General features: G+C 42.8%; 1 protein-coding gene across 5 annotated transcripts in view; it reads left to right on the forward strand.

Annotated features, from left to right (window-relative positions):
* The window catches only part of CTNND1 (catenin delta 1), a 63,715-nt gene that overhangs the window by 39,337 nt on the left and 11,523 nt on the right, over positions 1–12,855 (forward strand). For all 5 annotated transcript variants that reach the window (XM_075217198.1, XM_075217200.1, XM_075217199.1 and 2 more), the window contains 7 exons: positions 2,799–2,994; positions 4,210–4,327; positions 5,485–5,632; positions 6,817–6,882; positions 7,409–7,536; positions 8,604–8,754; positions 8,890–9,079. In XM_075217198.1, coding sequence (XP_075073299.1) covers positions 2,799–2,994; positions 4,210–4,327; positions 5,485–5,632; positions 6,817–6,882; positions 7,409–7,536; positions 8,604–8,754; positions 8,890–9,079 — 997 coding nt within the window. The remainder of the gene's footprint in view (positions 1–2,798; positions 2,995–4,209; positions 4,328–5,484; positions 5,633–6,816; positions 6,883–7,408; positions 7,537–8,603; positions 8,755–8,889; positions 9,080–12,855) is intronic.

Raw genomic sequence — 12,855 nt, forward strand, 5'->3', positions numbered from 1 at the left:
AAGGATTTTGGTCTGTTCAGGAATCAGCCTTATCAATCAATACGTTAGAGTTGAAGGCAATTCTTTTAGCTCTTCAGGGGGCCCAGACTCTCCTTCAGGGCCACCCAGTCAGAGTTCAGTCCGACAATGCCACGGCTGTGGCATATGTCAACAGGCAGGGAGGAACCAGGAGTGCAGCTGCAATGCGGATTTTTGCTTGGGCAGAACAGTATGTTCCAGCAATCTCGGCAGTGTTCATTCCGGGAATAAAGAATTGGGAGGCCGATTACCTAAGTCGAAATCCAATGATGCCGGGGGAGGGGTCACTCCATCCGGAAGTATTTCAGTCTCTAGTTCAGAGGTGGGGTCTTCCGTATATAGATCTCATGGCCTCAAGACACAACAAAGTTCACAGGTTTTGCGCAAGGGCAAGAGACCCCTTAGCGGTAGCGGTGGACGTGATGATCATGTCATGGGAATTCAGGTTGGGATACCTGTTTCCCCCGATTCCCATGCTTCCTCGCGTGCTCAGGCGAGTGAGGCAAGGCGGTCAGCCGGTAATTCTAATAGCTCCCTCATCGCCGCGTCGAGTGTGGTACGCGGACATAATCTCCATGGCGGAAGGACAAGGATATCGTCTTACGTCACGAGACGACCTTCTTCTTCAAGGTCCCTTTCGTCACCAGAATTTACCTCAGCTCAGTTTAACGGCATGGCTGTTGAAACCAGCCTCTCGAGGGCTAGGGGTTTCTCCCCCAGTGTAGTGAACACTATGCTGCGAGCTCGAAAGCCGGTTCGGCTCGCATCTATCATCGTATTTGGCGAGCCTATATCAGATGGTGTGAAAATAAGTCCTGTCACACGTCTTCTTTTCGCCTCCCTCGCTTATTGGCCTTTCTTCAGGATGGGCTGGAAGCAGGGATCCGTTTAGGTTCCTTTAGAGTTCAGGTATCAGCACTTTCAGTTTTCTTTCACCTGAAGTTAGCGGATTTGCCAGACGTCAAGACTTTTCTTCAGGGAGTCTTACATATTCAGCCTCCCTATGTTCCGCCTACAGCACCATGGGATCTTAACCTGGTACTGGATATGCTTAAAGGGGCATCCCTTTGAGTCTTTACTTGTGGCAGATTTTAGGTGTTTGACCTGGAAGGTCGTCTTTCTTTTGGCAATTGCATCGGAACGTAGGGTGTCTGAATTGGGAGCTCTGTCTTGCCGGGAACCATATCTGGTTTTTCACGAGGACAGAGTGGTATTGAGAACACTCCCTTCCTTTGTTCCAAAAGTAGTGTCTGCTTTCCATTTGAACCAGGAAATTGTAGTTCCGGTCTTTTCATCTACTTCCCATTCTGATCAACAATCTATGGAAAATTTAGATGTGGTTAGGGCTCGCCGTATTTATGTCAAAAGAACTTCTCAGATTAGACGTACCGATTCTCTGTTTGTTCTTTATGATTCTAACAAAAGAGGCTGGCCAGCCTCAAAACAGTCCATTGCGAGATGGATTACGGCAACCATTAAGCACGCTTACTTAAGGGCTAACCGTCCGGTGCCAGAGAGACTTACGGCCCATTCCACCAGATCGGTAGGGGCGCCATGGGCAGCGAGAAATGGGGTTTCTGCCGACCAGCTTTGCAGGGCAGCCACCTGGTCTTCTGTCCACACATTTACCAAATTCTATCAATTTAATGTATTCGCATCCGCGGATGCAAATTTTGCTCGTAGTGCCCTACGAGCGGGGTTCTCAGAGCGGTCCCACCCTTAGGGGGCTGCTTTAGAACGTCCCCATGGTAAGCGGTGTCCCCCAGACTGGATGAAAGAGAAAAGATTTATGTACTTACGTTAAATCCGTTTCTCTGATTCCGTCTGGACGCTTACGGACACTGCGATCCCTCCCTTCTGCTTTTCCTCTGTATGCTCTTGGTTGATTGACCTTTTTCCTTGGGGCTTTTAAATTAACTGACAGGAAGAGGCAGGGGGATTGTAGAGGGGAAAGGTCTGTCAGCAGTGCTAAAGTTAAGTAGCTAGGTGCCAACTCCCGAGCTCCCCTCCACAACCCCATGGTAAGCAGTGTCCCCCAGACGGAATCAGAGAGACAGATTTAACGTAAGTACATAAATCCTCTTTTCTGTAGCTTGTATCCAAAAATTGTGCAGCTTATAAAGTAGTTAATGGTGTTCTATCACATCTCATGCGTTTTCATTTAGATACAGCTTTGCCAGAGAAGGGGTTTTTGTGTAGATCATTATACTGTCAAGTTGTTAGTTTTTTTTTTTTGTTTTTTTATGATACAAAAAAATGTTCTATGTTTTCAATTGTGACCTTATATTGCACGTATGCTTGTGTGTGTATACTGCCGTCTGTTCTGTCTAGATAAGGCAAGTACTGGTTAGACACAGCATACTTACACCCAGATTCAATTCGAAACACATCTAGAGATCACTTTCACAGTCAGAACTACTGGTTATTTTATTTGTGGGGTGTTTTTTTGTTTCGTAAAATTTATACAGGCCTAACCATGAATCAAGTACTAAGAGCTTAAGGTGAGCCAAGCCTCACCCTGACATGTTCCGATATTCGTTTTAGCATCCCTTATGTATCTTATTCGGTCATTTCATTTGACCCAATAAGCAAGTATACCATTTTAATTATCCTAAAAATCTAGTCAGGTTTTTTTTTTTTTTTTTTTTGGTTTGGGTGTTTAAGAGAAGCTTCCAAATAAAAAAACCTTTTTACATTATGGAGCACTCCTTTTCTTATAGAAAGCATGTGATTGGATATATCTGTTTCTCAAGATGTCATGTTATTTTCGTACCCACTAGGCACCCTTTGGAATTTATCCTCACTGGACTCTGTAAAAATGGAGCTTGTGGATCAAGCTTTGTACACTCTGACCCAAGAAATCCTGGTTCCATATTCTGGTTGGCAGAGAGATGGTGGCGCAGTAAATGCAGAGGACGGGAAATCCCGACATATTGAGTGGGAACCAGCTCTGGTTAATACAACAGGATGTTTACGGTACGTATAAGAAGGTGCTTTTGAGGTTTTTAAATTGAGTATTTCTTTTCTACTAAATCTGCTGATGTTTGAACTTGTCTTTCAACTACAGTTGGAGTTTCCCAAGTTTCAGAGTTTGCAATGGAACCAGAGTATACGAATCTCGTTAGAAGTTGTAAATTAAACATTGAGATTTTATTTTCAGCCCAGTTTTTGTTAACATGAGCAATAGTTGCTAAATGCTTTTACAGAGGGGTGTGAGGGGGTTCAGATCCATTTAAGGTTTGTGGAGCTTCTCTGTTCCAATTTTACTGGTGTTTCCAAGCTGCTGTATGTTTTCATTTATTGGGGGGGTGGGGTCTTATGCAGCTTTTCTCACATAGTGGCTTCATGTAAAGGATGTATTAGTTGACCAGTCTATAGCGTACAAAAGGGTCTTTGAAGTACCCTTGTTATATCGAGCAAGCAGAGTTTTTAAATTGAATAAATTGCACTACTTTAGTTAGAATTCCCTTACAGTTTAAAGGGCAATGAATTGTTTATGGCTTAAAGTACAGTAGTTTTGAAGTTGGCAGGGAATAATCAGCCCTTAGCAATCAAAATTGTAAGAATGTGCAAGATGTGGGCAGCACAGTGGCCAAGTGGTTAGCACTTCTGCCTAACACCACTGGGGTCATGAGTTCAATTCCCGACCATGGCGTTATCTGTGTGGAGTTTGTATGTTCTCCCTGTGTTTGCGTGGGTTTCTGCCAGGTGCTCCGGTTTCCTCCCACACTCCAAAAACATACTGGTAGGTTAATTGGCTGCTATCAAAATTGACCCTAGTCTGTGTGTGTGTGTATGTTAGGGCATTTAGATTGTAAGCTCCAATGGGGCAGGGAATGATGTGAGTGAGCTCTCTGTACAGCGCTGCGGAATTAGTGGCGCTATAGAAATTGCTGCTGATGATGATATGATCTTGCAGTTATACTGATGGTATAGTAGGGACTTGTAGTCTTGTATGTTTGTATTGGTGACTACATGGTTGCTTGAAACTGTGTAGTAATATGGGAGAAGGGGAATGGAGGCAAACTAGACACCACAGGTAAAAGTTAGATAGTGGAAATAGTCACTTGATAGCAAGTCGATATGGGACGATTATGTTTAGACACTAATGTATGAAATTCGGCCAGTTTTGTGGGTTTTGTTTTTTTACCACTGAAATGTTAACTTTTTTTTCTTCCTTTCACCAATCAGAAATATCTCATCTGAACGTTCTGAAGCACGCAGGAAAATGAGAGAGTGTGAGGGTTTGGTGGATTCCGTAGTTCACCTATTGCGCTCAGAGGTTGGACATGGACAAGTTGACAGCAAGGTACACCCTGATTGGAATGTGGGTATTTGGGACATGCAAAGCGGTCATAATCAATGTGAGCTATGAAGCAATAATAGCATTCCTTCTTGAAAGTTGCATATAATTTTACAAGGTTGTATTTTTTGCAAATTTCAGTGGGGTCACATGGACATCTTGCAGCCGAAGGTTGGGGGTAATGGATAGGCTTTTTCAGTTATTTCCTCTCATTAGGACCTAGAGGTGTGTTTTGTTTTCCTAAAGAGCACCTCAATATATTAAATTTCAATTATTAAATTGGCTAACATAGGGTATATAAGTTTTTTTTTCAGCTTTTCGGTTCCCTCAATAATTGTATTTAGAATTACTGGGACTTGTCAAGGAGGCCAACCTGACATCTTCAAGGTGTGTTCTGTGATTTCCTGACATTCTTTTCTTGGCTTCGGAATGCTCATGCAGCACGAGTCCAAAGTCAATGGAAGATAAAATGCTGGAATGTCATGGCAGAAGGATCCTTGAATGAAGCAGATGAAAGGTTGTTGAAGGCTAACAGTAAAAAAAAATGGTTAAATAAAAAGTGAACCTCTTTTACTTTGAAATTAATTTTTTTTGTGGAAGAAATCTTATTTTTTTTTCTATTATCCATAAATATATTTATTTCAGAGCCACATTAAAAGATAACATTATTTTATCTCGGCTCTATAAATCTTCAGTAGAACATATGATGCTGTGTGTGGCAAGTTGACATTTTTACTGACCACACTAACATGTCCCATGTGGAGTTTAATACAGACTAAGCAAAATACTAAAGTCAGGGGCATCCTCGACAGAGTTAAAAATAGGAAAAAGAAAGTTCTTGTTTGGTTTATTACTATTGTTGGGTGCTTCCATGTTTATCTAATTCGCTAAAGTAACTTGGAGAAAAAATAGCCTTTAGCCTGCAGTGGAATAAACCTCCCAGTGACTGGCTGATCAATAAAACAAAATAAGATTTTAGTTTTAAACATGAACAATATATTTTTTTGATGTATACATATCATCTGCAGAGTTGAGTTGCAAGTAAATTGTTCAATGCATTGTCATTGACTAATCCTCACCCACTCATTAATTTTATTAATCCTTCTCTCTTAGTGTTGATAGTGTGTGTCAGTTATGTATCTTTTGATTCTTCGTCCCTGTAGCTTGTGGAGAATGTGGTGTGCTTGCTTAGAAATCTTTCTTACCACATCCATCGTGAGATACCGCAGGCTGAAAAGTATCAAGAAAACCCACAGACCACAAATGCAGATCCACAGAACCCCAGTTGCTTTGGGGTGCGTCGGGGTAAAGGTATTGTATCCAGTGACTCTTGCCTTTAGAACTGAATGCTTAAATTTTCATCCATGGGAAAAAAGGTGTAAATGGAGGAAGTATCATGTTTCCTTGGCCACCATACAGTTTACCTTTTATTCTGAGTAGCAATACTGTATATGGCAGTATATTTTGCTGCGTCTGACAAATTAGAATTGGTACATAAAGAAGGGTTGTAGTGTTTAGGCTCGTTTTGTTTTTATTTACTTTTGTGTGTGTGTTTAGTTTGTGTATTTTGAGCCAGTGTCCAAGTTCCAAAATGCTACCATCCTAAAAGGTAAAACTTCAATGGAGGTGGTAACACTACTAAATATTGTATTTATAAGAACAAACAAAAAATGCATGTCTCCATTTCCATCATGGATTTGCTCTCATACGCACCCATGTTCTCGCAGTGCTTTCAGGAGCCAAAAAACTAGTCAAAAGCCAGACTGTTATGTGTTATTGCATTGCCCTTTTGGGAATTGTCAGTGCCTTGGTCTTCTCTTGGCAGCTACAAGCCTGCAATTTGTAGATCCACTTGCAGATAGCTACCAGTGACTGTTTAGTGTTCAGTGTTCTAGGTATGACAGTGCTGCTGGCAAAGTTTGATTCATATTGCTAGAGGTGCACGTGATATCTTGTACATACATTATTTTAATAGGTTTTAATAATTGTAAACTGCATGTTTTAAAGGCAAACTTAGTTTACCAGAACTGACAGGCCTTAAAAAAAAGTCCATGCTCTGGTAGTCCTTTAAATCCATTTCAATACCTTCTATTTTTAATAATTAGAAGTCTATATTTTTTATTCAGCACATTGGTTAAAATTGGCAATCGTATTTTCAGACATCCACATTGCAGCAATTTGGAATTGCATTACACATTCTAAATCAAAGTCATTAGAGATCTTGCGTGCTCTGGGAGGCCAGAAATTTGCAAACTTCCACTGTTTGTGTTGAGCACAATCTTGCATATAACTCTTCCTTCTCTAGTTTTCAGTTTTACGCGCCCACTGTCAGGAACTCAGGCAGTTACAAAGTTGGGATAGTAGGGGGTACATTATATCTGATCTTATATTTCCTTTACGCTGTCTTGTATGTTTTCAAAATCTTAATTACCTCAAATCTGTATTGCTGCTGTAAGTGACAAGCATTTTGAGTGACCAAGCTGTATATTTATTAGGCAAAAAGGCATCTGAAGAGGTGGCAGACACAGTGGATTTTCCAAAGAGATCAACCCCAGCACAAGGTGAGATGCTTTACACACTAGTCACTGAATCTGTTTACTAATTGACCTTGGTTGACGCTTAGGCAGAACTGTTATCACGACGCAAGGGGAGTGACTTTCTTTAAAGGGCATTTAAAGTGGTGGTGGCACATCAGTCGATTATCCCAGCAATACCTAAACCCTGCAGTAGACACTGATGAGCCTGAACTTGGAGAGATTAAGTGAGGGTGCCACACAATCTCGCCATTGCATTTTCAATACTTAACCCACCTTGTTTCATCTTCATGAAACAACACAAATTTTGTTTTTGTGTTTTTGTTACCAACCTCAAATAATGGACAAAATCAACCTTAAGTGTTACAAATGCATCAGAAGAATCAAAGTTCAAGTGTGTTCTGTTAGCTGGTATTTGAACAAAAAGAATGGAACTTTTAAAATGCTTTCCTTAATTGTTAAGAGGGGCATAATCTAGCATTCACTCGCTGGTTACTTTAGTTTCTTTACAGCTCATGTGACCTGATCTGTCACTTCTTATTTTCTTCTGCAGGTTATGAACTCCTCTTTCAGCCTGAGTTAGTACGATTGTACGTTTCTCTTGTAAAGCTCTCACACACTCCTGCAGTCTTGGAAGCAGCAGCTGGTGCCATTCAAAACCTATGTGCTGGATCCTGGATTGTGAGTGGGCCTGAATGCTCAATTTATTTCTGTGTGGTAGCTCGCATGCGTTTCTGAATATATGCCGACATTTGCACATAACCTAACATGAACAAACAAAACATGTAAACTCGCTGGTCCACATGGCATAAATAAAACAACCTATTGCAAATTGTAGTAAGACACTACATACTTGGTCATGAATGATCACACAATGTAAATGTTTACCAGAAAATTGGATTAAACTCTGTTTATGAAGGATGCTTTATAAAACACACAGCATGACTGACCATTTTGTTAACTTTTGTAACTGAATAGTATGCGAATATTCCATTTTGTTCTAACAGTCTACTTAAAGCTTGGGAAGCACAGTGTATGTGGGGTGACTGATATAAAATGACAGTGAATTTATTGTTTGCTTTTCTATTTGGTACATAAACTACTTTATATTGTTCTTAGTGGTCATTCAACACATATAAATAAATTTGACTGCAGAATGTAATTCTATTATCCAAGGCAAACCTTTCACTTAGAAAGTCCAATCCTCCTTAGTTGTGGATATTCAAGGTCAGCATTTAGCCTACATACAATTCTGTCTTGACAAATCTTGCAAGCACAAAAAAGAAAAACAAAACTCCCATTTAAATGTACAATACACATACTTTTGAATGTATCCCTTTAGCACTATGTGTAGTAGACTTAGTCACTGGTGAAGATAATAAAAAAAAAAATTAGAAATCTGAACTAAAACATCTTTATCCAGTTACGAAGTCTGAGACCATCTTCTAACCGCTGTATGTGTGTCCAAAATGTAATATATAAAATCTCTTCTGTGTACGTGAGCACTACTCTATTTTTAATCGTATACTTGTCAGATGTATAATTTGAAGATTGTGTGAGTCTTACTATTCCCTCAATCATGTTTTAGCCATTTTCCTTCACTGTACATAGTCCATATTTGTTCCTTTGACTGTCACTAGTGTAATCTTTGTGTGTACGCATCTGTTTTCTTTAACTGTGCTTCCTGTTTATTTTGTTGTCAATGTGCTTGCACAATGTTTGACGCAATGTGGTGTGCGCTCTCGCAGTATGGCCGCTGTATTCGTGCTGCTGTCCGTCAGGAGAAAGGTCTCTCGTCACTTGCTGATCATCTGACCCATGAGAGTGAGCGTGTTGTACGCGCCGTTTGTGGAGCACTGCGCAACCTTTGTGGAGACAGCCGGAACAGAGAGCTGATTGGTGAGGCAGTGGGCTTGTGGAGGTTGTAGAAGGGATTGACACATTACTAGGAGTTGGGATGAGTAGATATAAAATAGGTTAACAAATGTAAACTATATTTCTGGCTTATTTCATGTTTGGTCATCTCCCTGTCAGGTAAACATGCTCTAAACAGTCTAGTGGCACGTCTGCCTAGCTCTGCTCCTCAGTCTCCTGCGGTTTCCGAGGATACAACTGTGTCAATACTGAGCACCATTCAGGAAGTAATCACTGGGAACTTGGAGGCAGCTAAGAAACTGCGGGAGAGCCAAGGAATCGAGAGACTTGTTCTCATCAACAAGGGAGGGTAAGTGTAGTAGTAGTATTACAATATGGATGTTGTTGCTATTGTATATGAAGTGCCAGGGTTTTATCCATGTATTTTTTTAAATGTTTGAAGTATTTCATTAAAAAAAAAAAACTTTTGTTTTTCCTACCATTGGGGGACACTACGGAACATTGGGGTATAGTAGGTGGGCTTGGAGTTTAGGCACTTATAAAATTGTAAAATCCACACTCCCCTACTATGCCCCTCCTCTGTCACAGTAAGCTCAGTTTTTAAGTGCTTTAGGAGATAGAGCACTTCTCTATAGGCTCCTGCCTATACGCTTGTTTAATTGTTGTCATGTTTTTATTTTTTGTCCATTCTCCCATTTAGGCGCAGCGCAGGGCCCATGTAAAAGACCCAGGAGTGAATAGCCTGTTGGCTTCCTTCACTCGGATCCCTGTGCTGGGGTAAGCAGCTTGCGGCTCCCCTTACCCCCTACACCACTGCCGACAATTGGGTTTTTCTTCCCTTAGTGAAAATGAGCAACAGAGAATTTAGATACCCGAATCGGATATGCCTAGATTGGCAGAATTGGGAGCTGATGTACCGGGCAGGAGTGAAGCTGTCAAGCTCCTCCTCCCAACAGACCTGATTTGCCGGCATTTCCCCTAAACAATGAGCAGTCTATACAGGGGATCGGTCAGGCGACTGCACTCAATAGGAGGCAATGAGCTGACCGGAGTAGTAGCTGTGGGTCTGGGCACTATTATTTACCCTGCAGCACTTGGACACCAGCCGACATCAATAATAGAGGCTGTTCGGTGGCGCATGGAGGCGGTCCTGGCTTCGGAACTTCCCTCCTCTGCCTTGGCGGGCTTCACAGAGGGCAGCTATCTCCTGGACACATATTGCAGCTCTACAGATATCTCTGCACGCTGAACCTACTACTTGGAACCTCTGTATTTGGTGACATATATGGGTGCTTTTAATGGAGTTTTCTCCTTACATTTATGTGTTGACCTATTTTTTTTTTTTTTTGTTCTCAAGGGACAGAACTTGTTTCATAGTACTGGGATCCAGAGTGCTGGTGTCTTATACTCTGGATTTACGTACTTTACATACTCTGTCACAAATCTTGGTACATATAGAAAGAATATCTATATATTGTATATACAGTTAAATATTTACAGCGGGACACCTTTATAACATAGCACCATGTCTGAAAAAGGCATCTCCAAGGGTAAGGGACCCACTGGTACATCTGTGCAGCATTATACAGGTGCAAAGTGTAATGATGATTATCTGTTGGACAGTCTCACCTGGATGCCTTGTGTGCAGCATGCGAGACTGAGAGCTGTGAACGCAGTGCGCCTACCCTGGTGTTGACAGCCATGGATCAACCGGCCTGGGCCAGATCGCTAGTGACATCCATAGCCGATCTCGCTAAGGTGATGTCACGGTCTACAGAGGTACGTGATTCTTCTCCTTCCTTGACTGCACCACACACACACACACACACACAGTCTATGCAGTCGCTGCCTATAGAAGGTGGTTTTTCCCAAGCTGAGGCAGGATTGCCAGTATCCCTGACCAAATCCGCCCAGGGTTTGACACGCATGCTTACGGTCTCCTACAGAAGTGCATAATTTCGGATTCTTTTTAGACCCCTAATCCAGATTCCTAACACTCGTCAGCTGAAGAGGGCGAGTTGTTTTTTAGAATCTGACGGAGAGGATGCATTAGGAGCAGAGGAGTCTTCCTCAGCACATTATGTGGATAATCTTATAATGGGTCAGACACTCATTATGCCGAGGCTGGGTTTCCTCTGCTTTCTCTCTTCAAAAGAGCTAAGAAGCAGGTTGTTTTCCCTCATCCCCTCAATTGTTGGATATGGTGTCCGATGCTTGGCAGAAACCTAGTAAGCAGTTTCATAAGCAGGGCAGATTCAGATCGCACTATCAACCACCGGCAGAGGATTCTGATAAATGGGAGAGGGAACCCCTAAGGTGGATCCCCCAGTTGCTGATTTGTCCATTTTTTTTTTTTTTCCGGCTATTCCTGTGCAGTGCAGGGTCTCTACGGGATCCAATGGACAAGAAATGTGTTCTTATTCTTCACTCCCCTTATGTAGCGGCAGGTACCTTGTTTACACCAAACCTTCTTACATTAGCAGAATACATCAAGGAGGCTTCCGATTATGTGTGTCAGGCATCTATGGATGTGGTGTCGGTCAACTCTAGGTTTTCGGGCCTCATCATTGCAGCCCGTTGTACCTTGGAAGCTTTGGCCTTTGATGGTATTACGTTGTTTGGATCTGAAGTAGAACAGATTATTCAGGTGCCCACAGGGTGCAAAATACCTTTCTACCCGTTAGTTCCACTAAACCGAGAGAGTCTTGTTTTCAGTCCTTTTGGGAGAAGTTGTGGAGCTCTCTCCAGAGGCCAGTAATTGGCTGCTAGAGGAATGCTCCTTAGAGGACGGGGCTCGGCCAGAACAGGGAAAAAGGCTATGGCAATGACAGGATCCCACTCCAGGATACTGTGGTGTGGGCTCCTTGACTACGCTTTCAGGAGCGATGGTGGGTTTCAACCACAGACACTTGAGTGCTGGTGGATTGTAACACAAGGTTATGTCATCGACCTAGTTCAGTTACCCACAAGACGCTTCTTTACCACAGCTGTTCCCTCTTGCGCCATCAGGCACAAAGCACTTCAGGAAGCACCTATTGTCCAAACTAATTATCCCGGTCCTGCAGCACAAAAGAGGAAGGAGTTTTTACTACAACCTCGTCCCCAAACCGGACGGTTCATTCTGCCCCACACTAAATTTACAGTCCCTAAGCAAGCGGGTCCGCATGATCAGGTTCCAGATGGAATCCCTGCGCACGGTAATTGCAAGCATGGAACAGAGAGAGTTCATGGCCTCCATAGATATCAGGGATGCCTATCTATGTACCAATTTGGGAAGGACAGCAATGTCTCCTCTGCTTTGCAGTACAGAAACCTCATTTTCAATTCGGGGCTCTGCCCGTCGGCTTAATCGCTAACCCGAGGGCCTTCACCAAGGTGATGGCAGGATTTTTGCGATCCCAGGGAGTCTCTATCATTCCCTATCTGGACGATCTACTGAAGGTGCTGTCTGCAGCTTTGCACTTACTCCACATCCAGATCATCATTCACTTTCTAGAGGAGTATGGGTGGGTACTGAACCCTACCCAAGTCCTCGCTCAATTCATCTCGGCAGAAGCGGTTTGGGTCTCCATTTCAACACAATAACCCAGTGGGTCTTCCTTCCGGATCACAAGGTCCTTTCACTTCTGCACAAGACCAGGACTATCAGGTGCAACTGGAAGTATCTTTTCTCCGTTGCATGAAGCTGTTGGGGTCCATGATGTCTGTTCAAGTTGGTGCCCTTCACACAATTCCACTCTCAACCTCTCCAGAGAGATTCTTCTAAAATGGTCTGGCTCTGGAGAGGCAGATCATCAGACTGTCCAGAGCCACGTGCTTATCTTTCATGGTGGTTGAGCAGACAAAATCTATAGAGGCCAATCATTCCGCGCCTGGTCTTGGACCCTGGTCTCGACATACGCCAGTCTGTCCAGCTGGGGCGCGGTCGTCTGGTCTCTCAGGTTTCAGGGTCTCTGATCCCCTCAGGAGACCACACTTTCCTTTAATGTCCTGGAACTCAGGGCAGTTCACCAAGTGTTACTTCAGGGGCAGAGGTTTCTAACCGGGAAAGCCTTAAAGTCAGACAATGCCACAGCAGTGGCTTATCTGAACAACCAGGGGGAACGCGAAGCTCCATGGCAATGC

This window comes from Mixophyes fleayi, chromosome 6 (assembly GCF_038048845.1).
Source record: "Mixophyes fleayi isolate aMixFle1 chromosome 6, aMixFle1.hap1, whole genome shotgun sequence".
Classification (NCBI taxonomy): domain Eukaryota; kingdom Metazoa; phylum Chordata; class Amphibia; order Anura; family Limnodynastidae; genus Mixophyes; species Mixophyes fleayi.